This window comes from Dermacentor albipictus, chromosome 1 (assembly GCF_038994185.2).
Source record: "Dermacentor albipictus isolate Rhodes 1998 colony chromosome 1, USDA_Dalb.pri_finalv2, whole genome shotgun sequence".
Taxonomy (NCBI): domain Eukaryota; kingdom Metazoa; phylum Arthropoda; class Arachnida; order Ixodida; family Ixodidae; genus Dermacentor; species Dermacentor albipictus.
The window spans coordinates 213,891,280-213,911,787 of NC_091821.1; the positions used below are offsets into that span (position 1 = coordinate 213,891,280).

The window sequence follows — 20,508 nt, forward strand, 5'->3', positions numbered from 1 at the left end:
GCAGCGGCCAATGCGAGCAGCAGGTTGGCGATTGCTCGGGGCGACGAGAACGTGCTTTCAGGAGGCGGCTGGGCGGGCTTCCTTTCGGGAGGCGCGATGCCGAAGGACTTGCGTCCGCGAGAGGGGGCTGCTGTGCGGCCCGACGCTCGCCCAGAACATGACGGCCCGCTCGAAAACCGCCCTCGAAAGAACAGCTCTATGCTGTGGGCCTGGCATATTTCAGACCAACACGATATGCCCCCCCCCCCCCCGCTACGTTATGTAAATTTGATTTATTCGTGTCGTCCTTGCGGGTGTGCGGATTATACGAGCTTATATCATTCACTTTTTATCGTAGACATTGTTTTCTGGCATTGGGAAACACTAGACAAAAAAAAAATTAACAAGCTTTCAAGATTCTTGACAGTAGTTTCTGAAGATGGTTGCTTACTTACCGTCGAGTTACCCGTAAAACCGTTTGCTAACGAAATTCAATTTGATTGAATTAGAAGACCTTAATATATACCGGCTCCGAAAAGCAATTAAAGATGAGCCCAAGAAAATTAGCAACGTTAGCTAACATAAAGGTTACCATGCATGTTTATGACACACGAGAATGTGGCCGTTGGTTTTTGCACAAGTCCAGGGCCAGTTATGGCAAACAGATGCTCTCCAAGGTAATTACTCGGACCTTAAATGATCCTAATGACATTGGTATATACTTACAATGTACAGCTTTTTCAGATATGAAAAAAGAAATAGAAAGAATAAGTGTTTTTCTGTGAACATATTACGAATGCTTCATCATTGCGTGTTTCTCTTTGCGCGGACTTTCACACAAGTGTCTGTCAGGGTTGTCAAGAATGGCGAGCTGTGAAACAAGATTGCCACACAGTTACGACAGGGCGACACGACGCGCACCTCTCCCTCTCCGTCGCTGCAGCTGGGAGGCGTTCAAAGAAGCGACCTTTGCGCTGGAATCCGCCGCCTTCCTCCAGCCCCTTCGACATTGTGACGGAACTAGTTCGGTGCGTGAACAATGATTCCGGAGTTCCCCCAACGCGGAGCTGATTTGACACGCATGAACAAGCTGCCGCGGGAACGACGTATTTTTGTGCTTCTCACGGTTCGGAGTGGCACGGAACAACGAGCGACCCTCGATCGGCAACGATAGTTCCCGGAACGGCACCCGCCAACGCCGTCGTCGGGCATCAGAGCGCGGTTGCCTTTGTGTACGTAAACTGGTCTGCAGAGCAGCGGCGCGTTGGTGATGAGTAAAAGAACAGTCGCCGCGTCGTAGGACCGGCGGATCGAGTGTATAAAAACTGTGGTTGTGCGAATGCTGAGGACACTTCTCTTGAGCAGTCATGTTAGACTGAGTCACTTCTCTCATGCAGTCATGTTGACTGATACTCTTTTTCTCAAGCAGTCATGTTAGACTGATTTAATTTCTGTAAACAAACCCTTTTCCTCGTTCTCGATGAGAAACAGTTCTTCGCTTCATCAACGATCTCAGCGTAAATAAGTTGGACGACGGCATGGGCCAGCTACCTTCGAATTCATGCCGTATTCCGATCTTGGCAAAGGACCACGAGCGATGGGATTGAGCCCCCAATTCTGACAGGGTCTACTGCCCAGTAGAACATATACGTTTTAACGACAGTTACGCTTATTGTATCATTTTCTCATTCACGAGCATCGTTAGTATTTCTCATTTTGTACCCTAGGATTACGTTTATTTTTTTTCTTATTCCCTGTAATCATTGTCATATATTTTGGCAGTGATTAAGTATACTACGTTTGTTTTCTCTTACTGCTGCGGAGTCAAGCTGTTTTAATGCGGCTTTGTCTCATCACTGGTCATGTGCTATAGATGAACACAAAGACAAATTCAAAATTCAAATAAATGCCGGACTGACCCTTTGGTGACCAGAGTTGCTATTGAGCAACAATTTGGAAATTTCTTTTTTTTTCTTCCATTTCTTCTCTCGTCATGATGTAAGTGGTGCAAAATTTAGCGCCATCTCTTCGCTTAAACAGCGAAACAAGATAGGTTATCGTTTCAAGGACGACGTGAGTTCACACAACAAGCTCGCTTGCTTATATACCTCTCGCGCGACCAAGATCATTCACGTTGTGTCTTTGAGGAATGCGAGAGGCAGTAGAGCAACATTTTATGTAACCTCTCATAAGTTACCCCAGCAAAAGTGGGACAACACAAGGCAGCGTGCAAGTCAAAATAATTTCTTTTTCTGCTCGTGAGTCACCCGCGACGTCAGTAAGCTGCATCTACCGGTCTGCCGAAATTATTTTATTTCAAGGCGTGGTTTATAAATCGCCTAGACAGCCTTACGGCGCACTACATTCGGTTGGTGCTTCGACAATGGTTTAAGAAGCGCGTTAAAGATGCTCTTGATGCATGCATTCAGGATTCGAAAAGCGACCAGTTGAACGTCTACAATTTTTTTTTTTTTTACGGCAATTGTTGTAATAATACGACGCTTTGTAGCTTATATCGATTCCAAGCCGATTGCTTAGTGTGACGTTAACTGTGCGCGCGTGGATGAGCCGTCACTCTCTCGTTCCCGTGCGTTAACGTATACGAGTTCAGGGAGATTAAGTTGCGTTTTTTTTCTTTCCAGGTGCTGTCGTGGATCTGCAAAAACGGAGCCGAGGCCCTATCCAAGCATTTTTTTGTGGCAGATTCACTTTCAGCCATTCAAGATCAGGAGTACGAGTTCGAGAAGTTCTACTTCCTCGCTATGGTAAGTGAGCATGCCCTAACTTCCCCGCTGTCCTCCGCTAAGGGTCTCAATCGACGATCGAGCATGTTGAAAACAATTTAATAAGTACTAACGCTCGAAATGGCGTTCTGTCAAATAGGAGTTACAGGTGTGCATCGACATCTTCGTATCACTGGCGTCGAATTGTTGCTCAGCTCCAGAGAAAAAAAAACAAGAAAAAAAAAGCAAGATGTGCATCGTCATCGCAGCTTGACACAGCGCGTTTAACGACGCCACTGGTCATCGCTGTGTGCATGCCGCTTGGTGGACACGCGCGTGCAAATGCTGCGACGCGCCGTTTGGTTAATGAAGCGGTAGCCACCTAATTCTTCGGGCGGCCAAATGGTTCGGGTCACGCTGCCAATCCATCATGCCGACGAGTGGGCGCTTATCCGCGGCCGTAAAGCCCGTGTACGCGCTCCTGCGGTCGGCCGTATATTACGCGCTGGCGATTAAAGGGAGTTGGGGGGGGGGGGCGTTAAAGAAACAACAATAATAAAAAAAAAGCTCCAGGCAAGGAGGAGGGCCCGCCGCGCACTCAGCGCACGTGGCGCGGACGGAAGGAAATAATTGGTTTTCGCGGCGGCGGTGACTGCAGGCGCCAAAGGCGCGACAAGCCGTCCTTGGGGTTCCCGCGCGGGGTGCGTCCGGGTTAAATAAACCACTATCAATTAACGCGCCGCGTGCGCTCCCCCTCTCCTCCTCTTTACTATCAGAGCGGAAGCACACGCGTCCGGAATGGGAAACCTTGCCATTGACAAGGTCCGCCGGGGCCCCCCTTCCAATATCGGGGCCGGCGTGCCAGTGATGGCGCACTGCCGTCGGAGGCCCAGATGGGCCCGTGGCGTACGCCCTTAGGTCCAGCCGGCGTGGCCACTCGCAGCGACGCGTGGGCAGCGAGCGGCCGATCAAATTCCTCGGTCGCGTAGCCGCCGCCGGCGAGTGTCGTGCGAACCAGCGGCCAGAACGAGTGGACGAGCGACGAAAAGGTTCGCGGAAACTGGGCCAGTTAGGCGGCCCGCCCAGGCGCGTCGCTGTACCGCAAGCAGTCTGGTCGTTAGGTGCGGTCAGATCAGCGGTGACCCAACGTGGCGTGCCGTAGGCAGTTTCGCAAGCGCTTGATGAGCGCCGAATTTGTAGACGCCCCTCTGTTGATGACCTGTGGTTAAGCGAAGACCTTTTGACAGCGCCTGGGTTGTTATACTTTTGCAGACAGGTGGTTAAGCGGGCTAGTTGTTTGACATTCAGCATTACAAGTTTTTAAAGCGCACCAAAAAACGGAAGACGTTCCTCTGTCTTCTGTCTTTTCGTGACGCGCTTTAAAAGGTTTTTCATAACGGTTGTTGATGTGACCACGCGAACAAATCATTTCGCTGATCTGCGGCTCGCTTTTGTTTATTGAAACTCGCGTGGCATATATACCGTCGTAAATCTCTTCAATGTATGTATACATACTCTGTATGCATGTGTGTATTTTTCTTTCTTTTATTCTTGTTCAACACTCCGCTGTTGCGTTGATGTTTCCGCGTTTTATCAAAGACTCTATAACCAAGACTGTCGAATTGGTCGATAACAGAAGGACCAAGCGGCGATCGGTCTGCTCTACTTTTTCTTTTCTTTCGTCTTCTCCCGTAGTATGACCCTCTCCACCGCGTACAGTGTGACACGGGCATGAAAGCAGCGATAAACTGCGCGTCGCGGCTTTCCTCGCGTAACAGAACCGCGCTGACCGCCACATCGAGAACGGCGAAAGGGAGATGCATAAGTGGCGTCTCAATTCGCAGTCGGGGCTTGACCCATGCGCGCTCTGCTGGCGACTATACGCAGCAGGCGCTGTGCGTCTGTGTGCGTGAACCACTGCTCAGTTCTACGCGGGCACGTCCGGTTCATGCTGCGGCGGCGCCCGATTTGCATGATTCCGGGTGAAAGTCCCCGTTCCGGGCGAGCGTGAGGTGAGAGAAGGCAAGGAGCCAACCTGCGCACGGCCGAACAAAATAAACTGCGAGCAGGATGCGACCTTGCTCTCCCACGCAACGCGCCCGCACAGAGCCCCCCCGCCTCCCCAACCTGCGCGTTCGCCGTCCGCCGCTGACGATGTGTGCGGGGGAGGGCGGCACAGCGCGCTTAGTATGCGTTGCGGCCCGCCGTTCACGACAGAGCACGCTCACGTTCCGAGATCGGCCCCGAAAGCAGTTTCATTCATTACGACTTGCGGGGAAATTGCCGAACGCACAGCGCACACGGGGCAACAATCTGCGCCCTCTCACTAGACGCGCGGGTCATCTCTCTTCCGCCGTTTTGGGGCGACTGCGCAAGGTTGAAAGGTTGCAGGGGGCGGGAGGGAATAGGGGCTCTCAAGTTTAATGGGTGCCTTTGACGACGAAGAGCTCAATTAGGTTACACTTTACAAATTCTTTAGAAGTGTGGAGTAGCAGGGCACGCTCCCTTATCCAACCTCTCCGCATTTATTTCTCATTAAAGCATCGTTTCTCTCTCTCGCTGTCTTCAGCGCTCGAATCGGTTTAAATCGCACCGTTTCTTCACTGGAACAATACAACTATTTTACTTCGCTTCCATCACAAACCCATTCCTTTGGCCCCTCATTAATGGCGCAAGCACGAAGAAAATAAACCGCTGCATCATGCCGTCTATCCACGACGTTGGCCATTCAGTCGGCACAGCTGCCCGCCAACGTGGTTTCAGCGCTTCGTGCGTTTGCATTTCAGCTGTCCCAGCTGCATACGCTACAATTTGAAAACACTGACCTCCGTCTGTTACTTCCGAGGACGCCAAAAATTTAACTCATTCTATTAGAAGTAGAAGGAGGGCAACACTGAGTCACGTAAGATTAGTAAAACAGACATTTAGTTCTTCAGGTTCTTTCATTGCACAGGAATAGTTTATTGCTGAAAAAAATAATAAAAGCCAACCTTCATTTTCTGTTCTTCTTTTCTTTTCTTTTTCTTTTTTTATATCGTGCCGCAACCTCAGTGCGGGTACGTCAGTGTGACCTCACGAATCTGCACCCACCTTCTTGTATTGGGGCTGTTTACGCGGGGTAAGTTCTTGAGACTATCCAGGTTCGGGGTTTAGGCCTTGTCAGGAGGTATGCTTGGTCTACCTCCTTTAGCCTCACCTCGAGGCCATATTGTATTGTATATAATATGGCCAAATAAACATACTACTACTACTACTACTACTAATATATGACTCCTTTAGAATCCAATCCAGTATTTCCTTATTTGTAAGCAATCAACTACATCCCAGCAGACGCCTTCAACATCCACGTCAAGGCAAGCTGATGCGCATACTTCGGGTCGGCGTTGCCATTCCTTTTTGTTCGTCTTTACTGGCATGTTAAGCCCGAAAGTATAGTCATTTTGCTATTGCAAAAGCGCAATTTTTTATTAGGTTTCGTTCCTGGTTGGTGTCCCTGTAATCATCGCTGTCGATCGTTCACTTCCCCAGGCTAGCTACACAGGCTAGTCGTCTTCGAGCTTCTTCACTGAAAAACATAAATATATATGTCCGAAAGAGGTCGTCTCCTTCTGATATGATCGCTCCTCCACAGCAATGACTATTCGTTCATCGCCAGGCGTACACACAACGGCAACGTCTGTTTGGAGAAGATATATACTAGGATGTGTGGTGTGGCAAGTAAGTAGTAGTATAAACTGCTGCGAATCGGAAGAGTAAGAAGGCAGGGCAAAGGCCGCGGGAATCCTGTGTGTTTTCGCGCATGTAAAGCCTAGATGAAACGCTGACATCTTGAGCTGATCATTGCATAACTACGGCCGGCACAATGTGGCAATTATATTCCAATGCTATTCATTCTCGCTCGTCGTCCGCGTCCGAGCGGCGCTCGGCCAACATTATCACCAGAATATGCTGAACGTGAAAGGCGGATGATAAGAAAGGAACAATAAGAAATCGGGCGAAAGGAGTCCCCGCATTATACCGGCGTATGTCTTCCCGACCAAATAAACCTCAACCTAGCCAATTTGCGGATTTCGGGTGACTTGCACATTGCCTTATTTTGAATTTCCAGAAGGAACCCATACGTAAATCTCCATATACGCACAGTCATCCTCGTCCGTTGCCGCTCCGACAATTTTAAAAGAATGAACAGTATTCGTTGGACGCACCACGTGGTATCTGCAAGCAGGCAACCTAGCCGCGCACTCGCTTCCTAATGCGCGCCAAGGATAACAGGAAGAAGAATTTTCCGTTTTTCTTGTTCAGACTGCGTCAATATAAATGGATCAGTGGGTCGCGAGTCGTTAGGGAGGTGCGCGGCAGAAATCGCTTCCTGTCGAAGCCAGTCGCGGTCTCGATTCGTTTCGCGCCATTGGCAGCACAGCTCTCCGGCGCGGGCCGCGCTCATTGGCCCCGTGCGCGACTCGCGCAGTCCATTCACGCCGCCACGAATGTGCCGTCCTTGCCCTGAGTGTCTTGGCGGCGCTCCCCCATGGAAAACCGATGGTGCTCGTCGGTCACCTCGGGTGCCTGATGAATGGACGCGGCCGGTGGCGAGCCCCGTGTTGGCGGGAAGGGTGACCGCGCCACCGTTCGCCAGGCGCCGCCGTGCTCGTTCGCCTACGCCTCGTTGGGGATGCCCGTCACGCGGCGCTGTGACCGCCCACTGCGGCCAGCGTCCACTGTGCGGCTGTGGCTCCAGGAAGGAAGGTCACGCCGTCGTTCCTCCTTCGATCATCATCGTGGGCGCGCCGGACGCCTCCCCCCCTCTCCTCTGTTTATTTGCGGCTTTACTTAAAAGTGCGCTCTTAGCGCAAAGTCAACGGGAAGAGCACGCATGCTCGCTTCCCGGAGAGACCAAAAGAGCGCAGCAGTCCCTGCTGCCCGTCGTTTCCTGCATAGAGCGCTGCACCCGTCGTATATTAATTGAGTGCCTGTCGCAGGACGTGTGGGGTCGCTCTCCGTGCCGGACTTATTAGTCGTGCTGCGCCCTTTTGGCTTGTTCGTTGCGGCGTCAAAGCATCTTTCTTTTTCTTTGATTTCCGCTCTCATCCTGTTTCTAGCGCGTCGTTTCTGTGTGCGGAAGTGGCCTTGGAAAAGCAGTTTTAACTGCTCTGCCTTCGACGCAAGCGTCTGCTATTGGCATTCGAGTATCCAGGTGATCGCACAGGCGCTATAGAAGAACGCATGCTTGTAGTTTGTGTTCGAACTTCTGCGCTAGAGTATTTGACAAGAGCGCTGTTTCGTAATTCTGCGTTAGAAGGCTAAACTCTACGGAGTGGCAAAACCGATTTTTTATTCCCCCGTAGCCACACCGTCCCGCACATCTACCGTGCCTTGCGGCACAGGCACAGTGCGGTTATCCCGTGTGCTTTTTGCAGAAAGTAAAGATCTGCCGGTGTCCTAATCTTACAGTACACATGGCGCGAGAATGCATCGTTAAAATGCTTTTGTTGAGTTGTTTCAAACTTTATTCATTTCGGCTTATGCCGAAATAAATGCCTGACCTTGTCGGAAAAAAGTTGCGAGATTGTTGCTGACGGGGATATTGTGTTCATACCATTTCCTGATGGCTTTGTAAAACTGTTATAGAAGCGGGAGTTTATTAATATTCCACCACCCTCTCGATGAAACTTCTCTCGGAAAGAAATTTCTGCAACTGGCTGAGTGTATGCGAACGTCCTGCAGATACACTCTAAAAGAGCCGAGTCTGGGTCTTTCGTTAACGTTTCCAAAAGCAGGACCCTGGGAAGTGGGACCAACAGTGTTTCTTGGTCCGTCAGTCTCAATCTGCAGTATAACAGTGCTATTTTTCTTAAGAAGAAAAGAAAAACAAAATGAGAAGAAATGCATCTCCTTGAAAAATGCTGGTGGCGGGTGGTCCCGGAGCGTTTGTTGTGCACATTCCGCATTCACCGGGTATTGTTTTGCGCTCCAGTTATACATACGCACGTAACATAAATGAGGTTTATGTACTTTTTTCTTTCAAATACTGGCATCAGTTGACACAGAACCTGTTGCACTCTAGGGTCTACTTTGTCACCCTCCTCGTGAATCTAACTTTTGAAATGAAGCTCGTTCTTTCTCCTCCACCATTGTCACCATCCGTCTTTCGTTAAAATGAATGTCATTGGTTCATGCCGAAAGCTTCGTGTTGCCGTGTATACTCGCGTCCTCGGCTTCTGTAATTGCCTTAATCGCACTGGACTCGCGACAGAATTCGCAATGGCGCCTCGACGTATAAGGCGCTCTGCACCACGCCAGGGTTCTGCAGCAGTGACCAGGTACGTTTCGTAAAGACTTCTGTGATTGTCCACACTCGTGAAATAGCCACGACAACCGACTCCCGTAGAAGCGGCTCGAAATAAACACGTGACCGACCCTATGAGGGTGCTCCCCCGAACTTCAATGAGCCTGGCTGTCTGGCATGCCAGCGATTGGGCCACTGGGCTACACCTGCCGGTCGCGGCGTGGGACTAGCCGGGTGCGCGACGAGTTCGCGTCCTCGCCGGACCTGCAATTAAGTTTCTTCACCCACTCACTCACTGCTCACGAGGCTGCGCGCGACCTCACCGACCGCGCTTCCTCTGTAAGAAGCACCGACTCCCCTCCCTCCCTACAATCACAGGGACGCTCCCGCTACTCACAACGAGGTTATGAAATTCTCCTACATGTCTAGAAGGATATTTGCATCCCCTCATCTCAACTTGAATAGGATGCAAGCCGTTTCTCTTAGACTCTTATAGACCAGCACATAACCACGTCTGTCCGTTCTACACGAGGTTTACCCCGACGTGTACCTCGACGACGCCTGCCCGTCCTGCAGGCAGACCTCCATTCTAGCGCAGATGGTCTGGGAGTGCGGGTCGACATACCCCAAGTTCAGCAAGGAGGAGTGGAACTTGCTTCCGCGTAGCCCTGACCTACACAAGCAAATACTGGCTGTCCGACGTGCCCACGACCGGGCCAGTGGGCTTGACCTGCCGGTCCCAACGTGGTACTTGCCGGATGCGCGACGAGTTCGCGTCCTCGCCGGACCTGCAATTAAGTTATTTCACTAACTCAATAAACACGTGAGCTAGAATCCCCATACACAAAGTTGAACTGTCCAAAGAGACGCTGTTCGCAACCATAGTTGCAAACATTGTCTTGGTTCATCATCATCATCATCATCATCATCAGCAGCAGCAGCAGCAGCAGCAGCAGCAGCAGCCTATTTTATGTCCACTGCAAGACGAAGGCCTCTCCCTGCGATCTCTTAATTATCCCTGTCCTGTGCCAACCGATTACAACTAGCGCCCGCGAATTTCCTAATTACATCGCTCCACCTAGTTTTCTGCCGTGCTCGACTGCGTTTCCCTTCTCTTGGTACCCATTCTGCAACCCTAATGGTCCAATGGTTATCTAACCGGCGCATTGCATGACCTGCCCAGCTCCATTTTTTCGCTTGATGTCAACTATAGAATAACGGCTACACCCGTTTGTTCTCTGATCCAAACCGCTCTCTTTCTGTCTCTTAACGTTATGCGTAGCAATCTTCGTTCCATCGCTCTTTGCGCAGTCCTTAACTTGTCCTCAAGCTTCTTTGTCAGTCTCCAAGTCTCTGCCCCATATGTCAGCACTGGTAAAATGCACTGATTGTACACCTTCCTTTTCAATTATAATGGTAAGCTTCCAGTCAGGAGCTGACAATGTCTGCCGTTTGCGATCCAACCCATTTTTATTCTTCTATGAATTTCCTTCTCATGATCAGGGTTTCCTGTGATTAATTGACCTAGGTAGACATGTTCCTTCACAGACTCTAGAGGCTGACTGGCGATCTTGCCCGCCTATTCATCATTATCTTTGTCTTCTGCATATTAATCTTCAACCCCACTCTTACACTCTCTCTAGCTGTTAAGGTCCTCAATCATTTGTTGTAACTCATCTGCATTGTTGCTAAATAGAACAATGTCATCGGCAAACCGAAGGTTGCCGAGATATTCGCCGTCGATCCTTACTTCTAAGCCTTCCCAGTTTAATAGCTTGAATATTTCTTCCAAGCACGCAGTGAATAACATTGGAGAGATTGTGTCTCCTTGTCTGATCCCTTTCTTTATTGGTATCTTCCTATTATTCTTGTGGAGAATTAAGATAGCTGTTGAATCTCTGTAGATAGTTTACAAGATATTTACGTAAGCGGTCTGTACTTCTTGATTACGTGAGGCCTCTATGACTGCTGGTATCTCTACTCAATCAAACGTCTTTTCGTAATCTATGAAAGACATAAAGAAAGGCTTACTGTACTCTGCGGATTTTTCGATAACCTGATTAATGACATAGATGTGATCCCCTGTAATGTATCCCTTCCTGAAGCCAGCCTGTTCCCTTGGTTGACTAGAGTCTAGTGTTATCCTTATTCTATTGGAGATTATTTTGGTAAATATTTTACATAAAACTGTGGGAGTAAACTAATGGCCCGGGCCTATAATTTTTCAATTCTTTAACATCTCCATTTTTGTGTAATAGTATAATGTTTGCACTCTTCCTGTTTTCTGGGATCCTTACAGTCGATAGACACTTCGTATAAAGAGCCGCCAGTTTTCCAAGCATTATGTCTCCTCCATCTTCGATTAAATCGACGGTTATTCCATCTTCTCCTGCCGCTCTTCCTCGCTTCACGTCTTGCAAGGCCCTTCTGGCCTCATCGCTAGATATAGGAGGAGTTTCTATATCCTGTTCATTACTGTTTCTAATGGAGGTATAATTACCTCTCTGGGTACTGTATACAGGTCACTATAGAATCCTTCCGCTGCTTTTACTATATCTTCGAGATTGCTGATGATTGGTTACATAGTCGGTAACGTGTTACACAAACGCTTAGGGGATGCTTCCATTTATTAGACACTCGCTGGATTTTTTTAAACAGCGGAGCTGTTCTCAAAGTCGAGCCTGCGCCGTCTGTTGTCCGGTGTCACGCAGGGGGGCAGGTTCCGGAGCTCCCGACCCACTGCTACTCTATCCTTCTGCTTGCCACTCTCTTCTTTCACTTGTGGCGTTCTTCGTTACCGTTACAATCTATATATATCACGATAATGGCTTACCTTTGTTGAGCTCAAGAGACACGCGCGATGAAGATGAAGGGAACACACATAATGGTGATAATATACAGCTGATGAAGAAGTGCACAATAAATGCCGGAGCTTGAGAGAGCGGCAACGAGAGCGGCAACGCTGACGTCGCGCAAATCTTGAGCTTTGAAAGCGAGAAGCGCAAGCTAAGCGCCAGCGGAGGGAAGCCGCTACTGCCGAGAATCGAGAAAGGCAACCCAAGCCAACTGAGCGCCAGCAGAGGCAAGTAACCCCCAACTTCAAGAGTTGGAGGCCGAGTAGAGACGTCGACGCAGAGAGATTGCTCCCACCGACGGTACCGATGGACGGTTCTAGAGAGAATTCCTCGACCGTGAGTACGGTCACAGCTGCAAGGTGTGTGATTGACTGTGGTTTGATCACAACCTCACTCAACTGAACAGTGTGCGCGATCCGTAACCGAAGCTCGAATCTAGCAAAATGACGACAACCAAACAAAAGACTTTCATGAAAATCGCGCTGAAGACAAGTTCAAACTTGAGAAAACGACCACCAGCTTCGCTGTTTTGACAGCTTTCACTGCGTGGAAGTGACTTTGCTTTTTTTTTAATTTCTTGTACATTAAGGCTATTCGTACTCGTAAGAGAGTTTGGTGGTTACCGTGGTTTGTTAATGGGAGAGCGCGTTTATATGTCCGCCGCAAGCAACAATTATGCTACTACTATTACAGCAACAAATGCGTATGCGTTTTTTTCTCGTCTGCAAGGACGATTGAATAACTTGGCGCATCTTCACTTGTTAAACACTCACGGAGTCACTTTCTCTTCGTGGGAAATGCCAATCCATTTATAAACAACCGTGTTTGGTCTCATAGAGGGCCAGCCGAGCCGAAGAGTATATAGGCGGGAGGTTGTGTAACGTTCCGTCGTCGACCAGCTCAAAGGAGGCAATGGACAAACATGCGCGCTGATTAATTACCCAAAACGCAATTACCCCCCCCCCCTCCCCTCTCGACCGAAGAAAAAGTGAGATCATTGATAACCGCCCCCCAGGTGAAATAAAACGCGGACATGGAGTGGGCGGACGATCGAGGTTACCGCACACAACGCCGAAAGGCCCTGGAAAGAATCAAGAAGAAGGCAACGCGTCGTTATTGTTCCTTTGTACACGGGGCCACACTGCGCGGTGTGTATGCACTCTTGGTCCCTGTCTGGCCGCTCGAGGTCGAGCACGTCTCACGGCGGCTCCTTCCTTTGGCGCGCGCCGTTCCACATGCGTAATAAATGAGCGGGGCTCACGTAATTGGCATTGGCCGCGCGGCAACTGAACAATACTCTTTTCGCGAACGATTCTTCATGTCCTCGTTGCCGCCCCGCCCCTGCGTTTATTGTGATACCTTGCTTACCTTTCTGATGGTGACAAAGTGAGCGCACTCTCGGGCGTCGTCATAAGTTAACGCCACCAACGCGTTTTGGGCGTCGTTGCTTTTCGCGAGCCGGTGATGCCGACTTTATGGGTGGCAGTGCCGTGCGCGTGTGCGAATCGAAAGTGTGGTTTAGTGTGATCAAGAATATCTGGGGCTTGTCCCGTGATATAAAGAACTCGCGAATGAAACGGCGCTTACCGTATAATATAGCGCACCTCCGTGTCGATTTCCCAAGCCAGTAAGCTGTGTCGCGTATGCTTCATTTATAGTATTCTTTACGTGATCGTGCTGGAGAGTCCTGTCTGAAAACGTGAAGCTTGGCGCGAAATGTGTTATTGTGCATCAAGGAGGGAACTTTCATTATCACCCGAAAATCGTCAATCCCTTGTTCCAGCGTGTGTTTCTCTCCCGTGCGCGCGCGTTTCGTGAGAATACGAGGCATATCAGTTAATAGATTGATATTGTTCAAGTTCACAAAGGCCCCTGTGGATAAAGCCTAGGTGACAGAGCAGCTTGATGTCACGCGAATACCTACGATAACGACAAATCAGGGCTATACTACAAACAGCCACGAATTAATTGCCAGTCTGCAACGAAGTAAACAGTTTTCCCTGAACAGTTAATGTCTGCACATCCTGACGGAATGTATTTCTAGCAGTAAAAAGAAACGAAAAGGGAGGAGAAAAGAATTTCTCGCTTGCGCAATATAATACCGAAATTCAAAAAAAAAGAGAAAAAAAGAAAAGAAAGTGCTGTTTGCTTCATTACGCTGGGAGAATAGGGAGCGGTCAAAAAGAGGAGGCGAAAGTAAGTTGACGGCCAGTGAATGAGTGAGCAAGCACGCTCATGAGTATTGACGACGAAGTCACTATAGTGCTCGCGCAATCCAGTTGACTTCAACTACCGCATAGATGACGTACGTGGGCTGGCCGTCCCTGCTTACGCTGGTTCCTCGATCGGTCACTCGTGAATGACGGTTTCAAGTGGCTTCAAGTTCTTAAAATTCACCTTGTTCCGAGGTCGCATTTGCGACTGTCGCTACCTTGGATTGCCGAGGCGTTGCAGGTCTGTGTCTGTGCACGAGGTCTCTCTGTGTTGGCTTTCCGCCCGGCGGCTATATTTAGGGTAACCGCTTAGTCGTTAGTAGCCGATGATGGTGCACTGTTTACGATCACGGCGTCTTCGCTGAGTGGCACTGTCCCTCAGAAAGCTCATTTCTCACGTCATTCTCGCACTTCCGCGCGCAACCCTCTGCGCGTAAATAGCACCCCTGACCCTGAATATGACGATATTTCGTCAGCGTTTATCACCGACAACGAAAACGTGTCGAGGCGGCCTGGAAAGTCAGCGACGGTCGTTCGGTGAATGGATTGTTCGACTTCGGATGGATATATCGCCGTTGTACGGGTATTTCGATTCTCTTACACGTATTCCTTTCATTTACCAGCGTGTATACACCGAGGCGTGATTACTTTATGCCGACGAAGCAGAGTTTCGTACATCCAGAAAGAAGGGAACAGAACAGCAGAAACGCTGTTCCTGTTCTGTCCTGCCCCTGTTTTTCTTTCTTTAAAAGGCGCTGGAAATGTTCAATAACGCCAGTTTTCAACTATAGTCCAACCTTCGGCATCAACTACCGCAGAGTTAAGCTTTCGTGCAGAAGGCAGGCGGGAGCAAACCTCAGCATCATGCGAATTTCGGAGCGCCGCTTCTTTAGAACACTCGACTTCCGTCTATTGTATTTCAGTTGGAATAATGAAGCCAACACGTGGGTAGTGGCACTGGCAAGACCTGGATTTCTGTAAAAGAAAAAGAAAGGGCGGGTCGTGGGAACTGACAGCAGCTCAAAAGGTGACGACGAAGTTATTATGACGAGGACTTTATGACAACGACTTTGTGAAAATGTGACAACGGTTTATTCAAGGCATGCGCGCGCGCGCGCAGAGGACCAATATCAATTTTACGCTACACTGCAACGAATGGTGTTGTGCATCAATAGAAAAATATGCTACAAGAACACAAGATCCGAACAGAAAGCAAGCATTTCCTGCCCGTGTGCCACGAGCAATGTATCTCTACTTCGTATCTTGGTGTATCTCATGGTAGCAGGAAAAGTTGTGTGGGAAGAAAATACCAACAGTTTATTTACAACAACAAAAGAAAAAAAGAAGTAAAAAGAAATAAAGCGAACAAAAACCGAACACAGTAAACCGTGTCGTTAATCTGTCAATAATAAATGCATTTTTAGTTCTCTTTTAAATTGCGATAAAGATCTTCTGTTTTTCATTATGAAAGGAAGATTGTTCCATATTGATATGGAAGTGAATTATCAGGATACATGGTGAAAATGTGATCAGTGGTGGTTCATTATTCACAAATCTGTAGAAAAAAATACCTAGGTTGTATTTAGTGAGTCCAGAAATGGTAAGGATGTTATTCTCGTGTAGTAGGGAATTGGCATTAGAAAAGCGTGAACTGCTAGTAGTTCTTATGGCTCGGTTCTGAACTGTTTGGAGACACGCAATAAGAGAATTATAGGTGTTTCTCCACCATATTATGCCGTAAATAATGTGAGAGTGGACAAAAGAGTGGTAAAGTGAGAGTAATGTGTTACGTGTGAAGTAAGGACGGGTTTTAATGAAGATTCTGATACCGTAAGCTATTTTCTTTTTTATGTGAGCAATATGATTTATATATCAAATTACAATCAAGTAGAATGAACTTGGAGGAAGGCGGTGAGGACCAAAAGTGATAGGTGGAATGGATGGTATGTTTCGCTGATGGGACGAGAATACAACACACTTAGTTTTAGTTGCAATAATAGATAACATGTTAACATTACACCAACTTAGGATATTTTCTAAGTCACCAGTTAACTTATTAACGAGAGATGAGATATCTTTATGAAAGGTGAATATAGGGGTGTCATCTGCGTACAGTATGCATTTTGTGGAAGAAAGACAGGTGCATCATTAATATAAACCAAAAACAGAAGTGGCCCCAGGATAGAGCCCTGGGGCACACCAACGTTAGTAATTCGCTCTCGAGAATAAGCGTTGGAAATGGAAACAACTTGAACTCTGTTATATAAGTAGCTTTTTAGTAGTGAGAGAGCAGGCCCACAAATGCCAATTGCTTCGAGCTTAGAGAATAGGATATTATGATTTATGCTATCAAATGGTTGCGATAAAAACTGAGGATCGATAAAAAAATTACCGACGATTACGTTACTTCCTAATGCGAAATTTGAGCGCAGCAAATAAGCTGTTTCACCTTTTCGATAGATTGAGGCAAAGAAATCGAGCTAAGCTTCCACAACGCGTACTCCTGGATCATCTCGACGGCGGCGACGGTAAGCTTCTGCTTCGGCGGCACGCACCTCTGGATTCTGACGGCGACGGCGCTGGGCCTCTGCTCTGGCAGCTCGTTTAGCAGCAGCAGCAGCAGACGGAGGACTTCCATCGGTCGTCTCGCTCATGGCTCAGAAAGAACTGGCAGATAATTTCGCAGTGGCGAACGGCAGCGGCAATTTCGGCTCGGGCGGTGCACATATACAGATCCGCCGCCACCGATCTGGCTCTCTGATTGCCACCGCACAGGGCGAACGGCAGCGGCAATTTCGGCTTGGGCGGTGCACATATACAGATCCGCCGCCACTGATCTGGCTCTCTGATTGCCACCGCACAGGGGTTGCATTGGAGGAGGAGCGAAGAAAGGAATTAAGTTCGAGCCGGCGCTTTGACAACCGGAGACTCGCAGGAAGAGGGGGGAGGGGGGCGGCGTGTACACCCAGCGGCAAACGATGGGGGCAGAAGCGCGCGCAGCAAGCGGACAACACGATAAAGGGAGGAGGGAAGAGATAGCAGCGACTGACTGATGCCGCTGACGCCGATAGTGAGTCAACCCCAGCTGCGGAGTTGGTTTCAGGGACAACGCCGCCGATGCCGACACAAACAATATGATACCCTCGCTTCCGCAGCGCTAAGAACCAGGTCTAGCCGTGGGAAGGTGGTCACGTATTCGTCGACGTGCCGGGGCCTACGTGAAATAACCGGCGCGTCGGCAACTGAAGAGCACCCTATCCGCCACACAAGAACAGGGGGGGGGGGACCCTTTCCTCCTCTTTCTGCATGGCGGCGACGGTGTTCTATGCAGTCACGTTATCTTGACTCTCTAGCGGCGTCAGCGGCATCCAGCGGTATCAGTCGGTCGCTGCTAGCGCTGGGGGGATGAAAGGGGGGCGGAGCTGGTTACGAGGCCGACGACAACGCCGACGACGACGCGAAACCCAGGAACGGACGCCAAAGAGCTGCGCTCTAAAACGGATCCATAAAAACTGAGGCGGCGAGAAATCCTTCGTCGATTAATTTTTTTAGTTGGTTAGTAAGATGAATGAGTGCCAGCTCCGTGGAATATCCATGGCGAAAATTTAGAAAGGTATTTCGTTAGCCGTGTTTCAATTAGTTTCTCAATAACTTTTCCAAAGAATGGTAGAATGCAAATAGTCCAGTAGTTAAGTAATAGTGAGCTATCGCCTTTTTTTTAGAACTGGGATGATTTTGCCACGCTTAAGTTCAGAAGGAAATAAACCAGCCTTGAACAATAGATTAACAATAAATCAAAGTGTATATGAAATTAGGTTCACAAGTAATTTAATGTTATCAAGGTGGGCCTCATCAATTCCAGCGCTTGTCACTTTTAGATTATTTATAACAGCAGTTATTTCTTCTGGCGTTGTAGGAAATAAAAAGAATGAATCAGGTAGACGGTTCATGCTGATGACCTGTGTAGGAGAAGGTAAATCGTTAAGAACGAAAAAAACTACTAAAAGCCTCAGCTATATCGGCAGGGGAATTGAGCTCTACTCCATTATTTAAAATTCTGGATACTTTGTTTAGTCGTGTGTTCCTGTTTAAGAAGGAGTTCTTAAGAAGGAATTCATTCTTTTAGTGTTATTAGCCGCCTGTAAAATTTTTGGCTCGAATACAATCGCTTAGCTGATTTTAGTTCACAGTTAAGAGTGTTACAGAAGTTTTTATATCAGGCACGTAAGTTCATGTTAAACGGTTGCCTTTTGGTTTTCCTGTATAAGTTATCCCGTTTGCGCAATGCTGTTAATAACTGCTGCGAGATCCATGGATTGTGAGAAAATGCTACTGCTTTTTTACATTTCTTTTTGGAGGTGAACTGTCGGTAAGTGTGATACAATACTTGAAAAAAAAAATATGGGAAAGGCTTTCTGTGGGTTGTTTAGTGATTTAATTCCAGACCATTTGATTTCCCTCCCCATCGAGCCCTCATTCTGCAATATGAAGTACTGTCGTCCCTTTCCTTTCACGCCTGGAAGCACATGTCCGCAGGGTCTATTAATATTTGCTGTCGTGATGTGCATTACCTTTGACATGAATCGGCATATATAGCCAGCCCTTTCTTCCGCTTTGCCTGTTCTTGTTTTTTATGTTGCGTAATAGTTGACACCAGGAGTCATTCCTTCGAACGAGCTAGTCTCGCCACTAAGCTTTTCGTTGTCTGCAGCATACATCGCAAGCAACGCGCTAAGGGTTGGCTGTGACGGTGCTCCGAAGTATAGGCGATGTGTCGGTGAAACGTCAGAAGAAACTAGGATATTACTCATGAGGGCGTCGCCGTGTGTGGCGCCGCTTACTCACTGGCACAGATCAAACTTGCAACTGTGCGACGCGCTCAACGCGGGATATTACTGTGCTATACGGTAACGAAGTGTTTGGCGTTATGACGACGTCACTGTGGAGAAAAGCAGCACTCTTAGTGGCTTGGGAGGTTTATTCACTTCACAGGCTGCAGCCTACGATGTAGGGCACTCGGTTGTCCCACTGAAACTTCCCAGCTTCTTGGTACATTGCATTTATGTTCCTTCCTGCTTAGGAGAACGATTTCTTCCATGCCACAGCGGTTTCTAAGGAAACTGTCATGTGCCTCTCTTTCGTCAGTAGTATACTGCAGCGTACTTGCGGCACTTCTACCTTGAGTTATCATGTAAGTGCGAAGCAAGTCGTTCTAATCTCACCTGTATAGTAGCTGAAAACGAACGCGTCTATTTCCGTTGGTATCAGCGTCCTTGGTTTTGGTTCTCCACAACTTCGTTCTGGTTAATTGCGGACTCCGATGCCCGCGAAAGTAGTGCAGCTGCCCAGAGGTGTATGGAAAAGGAGTGGAGGCGGTTAAAAAATATGCGGCGCGCATGCAATGTATTCGCACGGCTTCGCCCGGCATAACCTTTGCGTACCAGGCCTGCGCTGCCAGCACGCGCGAGCCTCCTATCGCGCGATCTTGTTTCACAAGGCTCGGCTTTACGAACAGTGCCGCCCCCACAGCGAGCACGCACAAAAGGGACCCCCAGGGCGCATTACTAAGCGAGCACAAAAGCACTTCAGTCAATGCAGCGTTGTAAGCGGTGTGGTTTTCGAGGTCATTTCTCCTTGTAGAGGAAAGCGAATTCCCTTCGATCTTGTCCTGATACGGTTTAAATCGATTCGTCTTGATCGCCCGCCGAAGAAGGAAGATATGTTAAACGCCGCCACCCCGTATACATAGCAATCCCGCGCCCGTAGCTACACTCGCGCCACGGACTCGTTTTGTTTTACTCCTCCTCCTCCTCTTTTTCCGCTTTCCTAGTTCACAGGCGCCGCGGCTTGTACGTACATGGGCTTGGAATTATTGGAGTGACGATGCGAGAGGGCTTTTCTGGGTGTGTGCCTGGCGTGGCAAGTGGAGCGGCGAAGGATGGGGGGGGGGGAGGGGGGAGGAAGAGGAGGAGCTGAGCTGCTATTTCGAGAAGCGAAGCGGCATCGGTAGAAATCTGACATTCCGGATGTGACTCACATCGGGGAATGTCCTGCAACCGCCGTTCAAAAGTCTTCGCTATCCTTCCCCCATACGGGGGAACGTTATTAGAGGATGGACCGCGGGAAGGGAGACGTCACGTGACCATTTTGCGGTGGAGGTCACCCTCTGAGGTCATGACCAGGAATTGGCCGGGCCCGCGAGAACCTGCGCACGCTGGCGGCGCTGATTGCCGACTGCATGGGAGCCGCTACAGTGGCGCATTTGAGCGCGTATCGGAGAGGGGACGAGGCGCACGAGGGCGGCGGCGTGCATCGGCGCCGAGCTTTTGACTCAGCCGAGCATGCAGTTTTGTCGTTGACAGAGTGGCCTGTTTGTAATGACTGGCCATGTGTTAAAAGACTTGTCGCGCGCAAGGGAACTATCTCCTTTCGGCTCCACGGTTTACTTTCGG

The 20,508-nt window shown here is 48.9% G+C and overlaps 1 protein-coding gene across 7 annotated transcripts in view; it reads left to right on the forward strand.

Annotated features, from left to right (window-relative positions):
• The window catches only part of LOC135900084 (puratrophin-1-like), a 716,878-nt gene that overhangs the window by 603,528 nt on the left and 92,842 nt on the right, over window positions 1-20,508 (forward strand). For all 7 annotated transcript variants that reach the window (XM_070530832.1, XM_070530837.1, XM_070530833.1 and 4 more), the window contains one exon: window positions 2,622-2,744. In XM_070530832.1, the coding sequence (XP_070386933.1) occupies window positions 2,622-2,744 (123 nt within the window). The remainder of the gene's footprint in view (window positions 1-2,621; window positions 2,745-20,508) is intronic.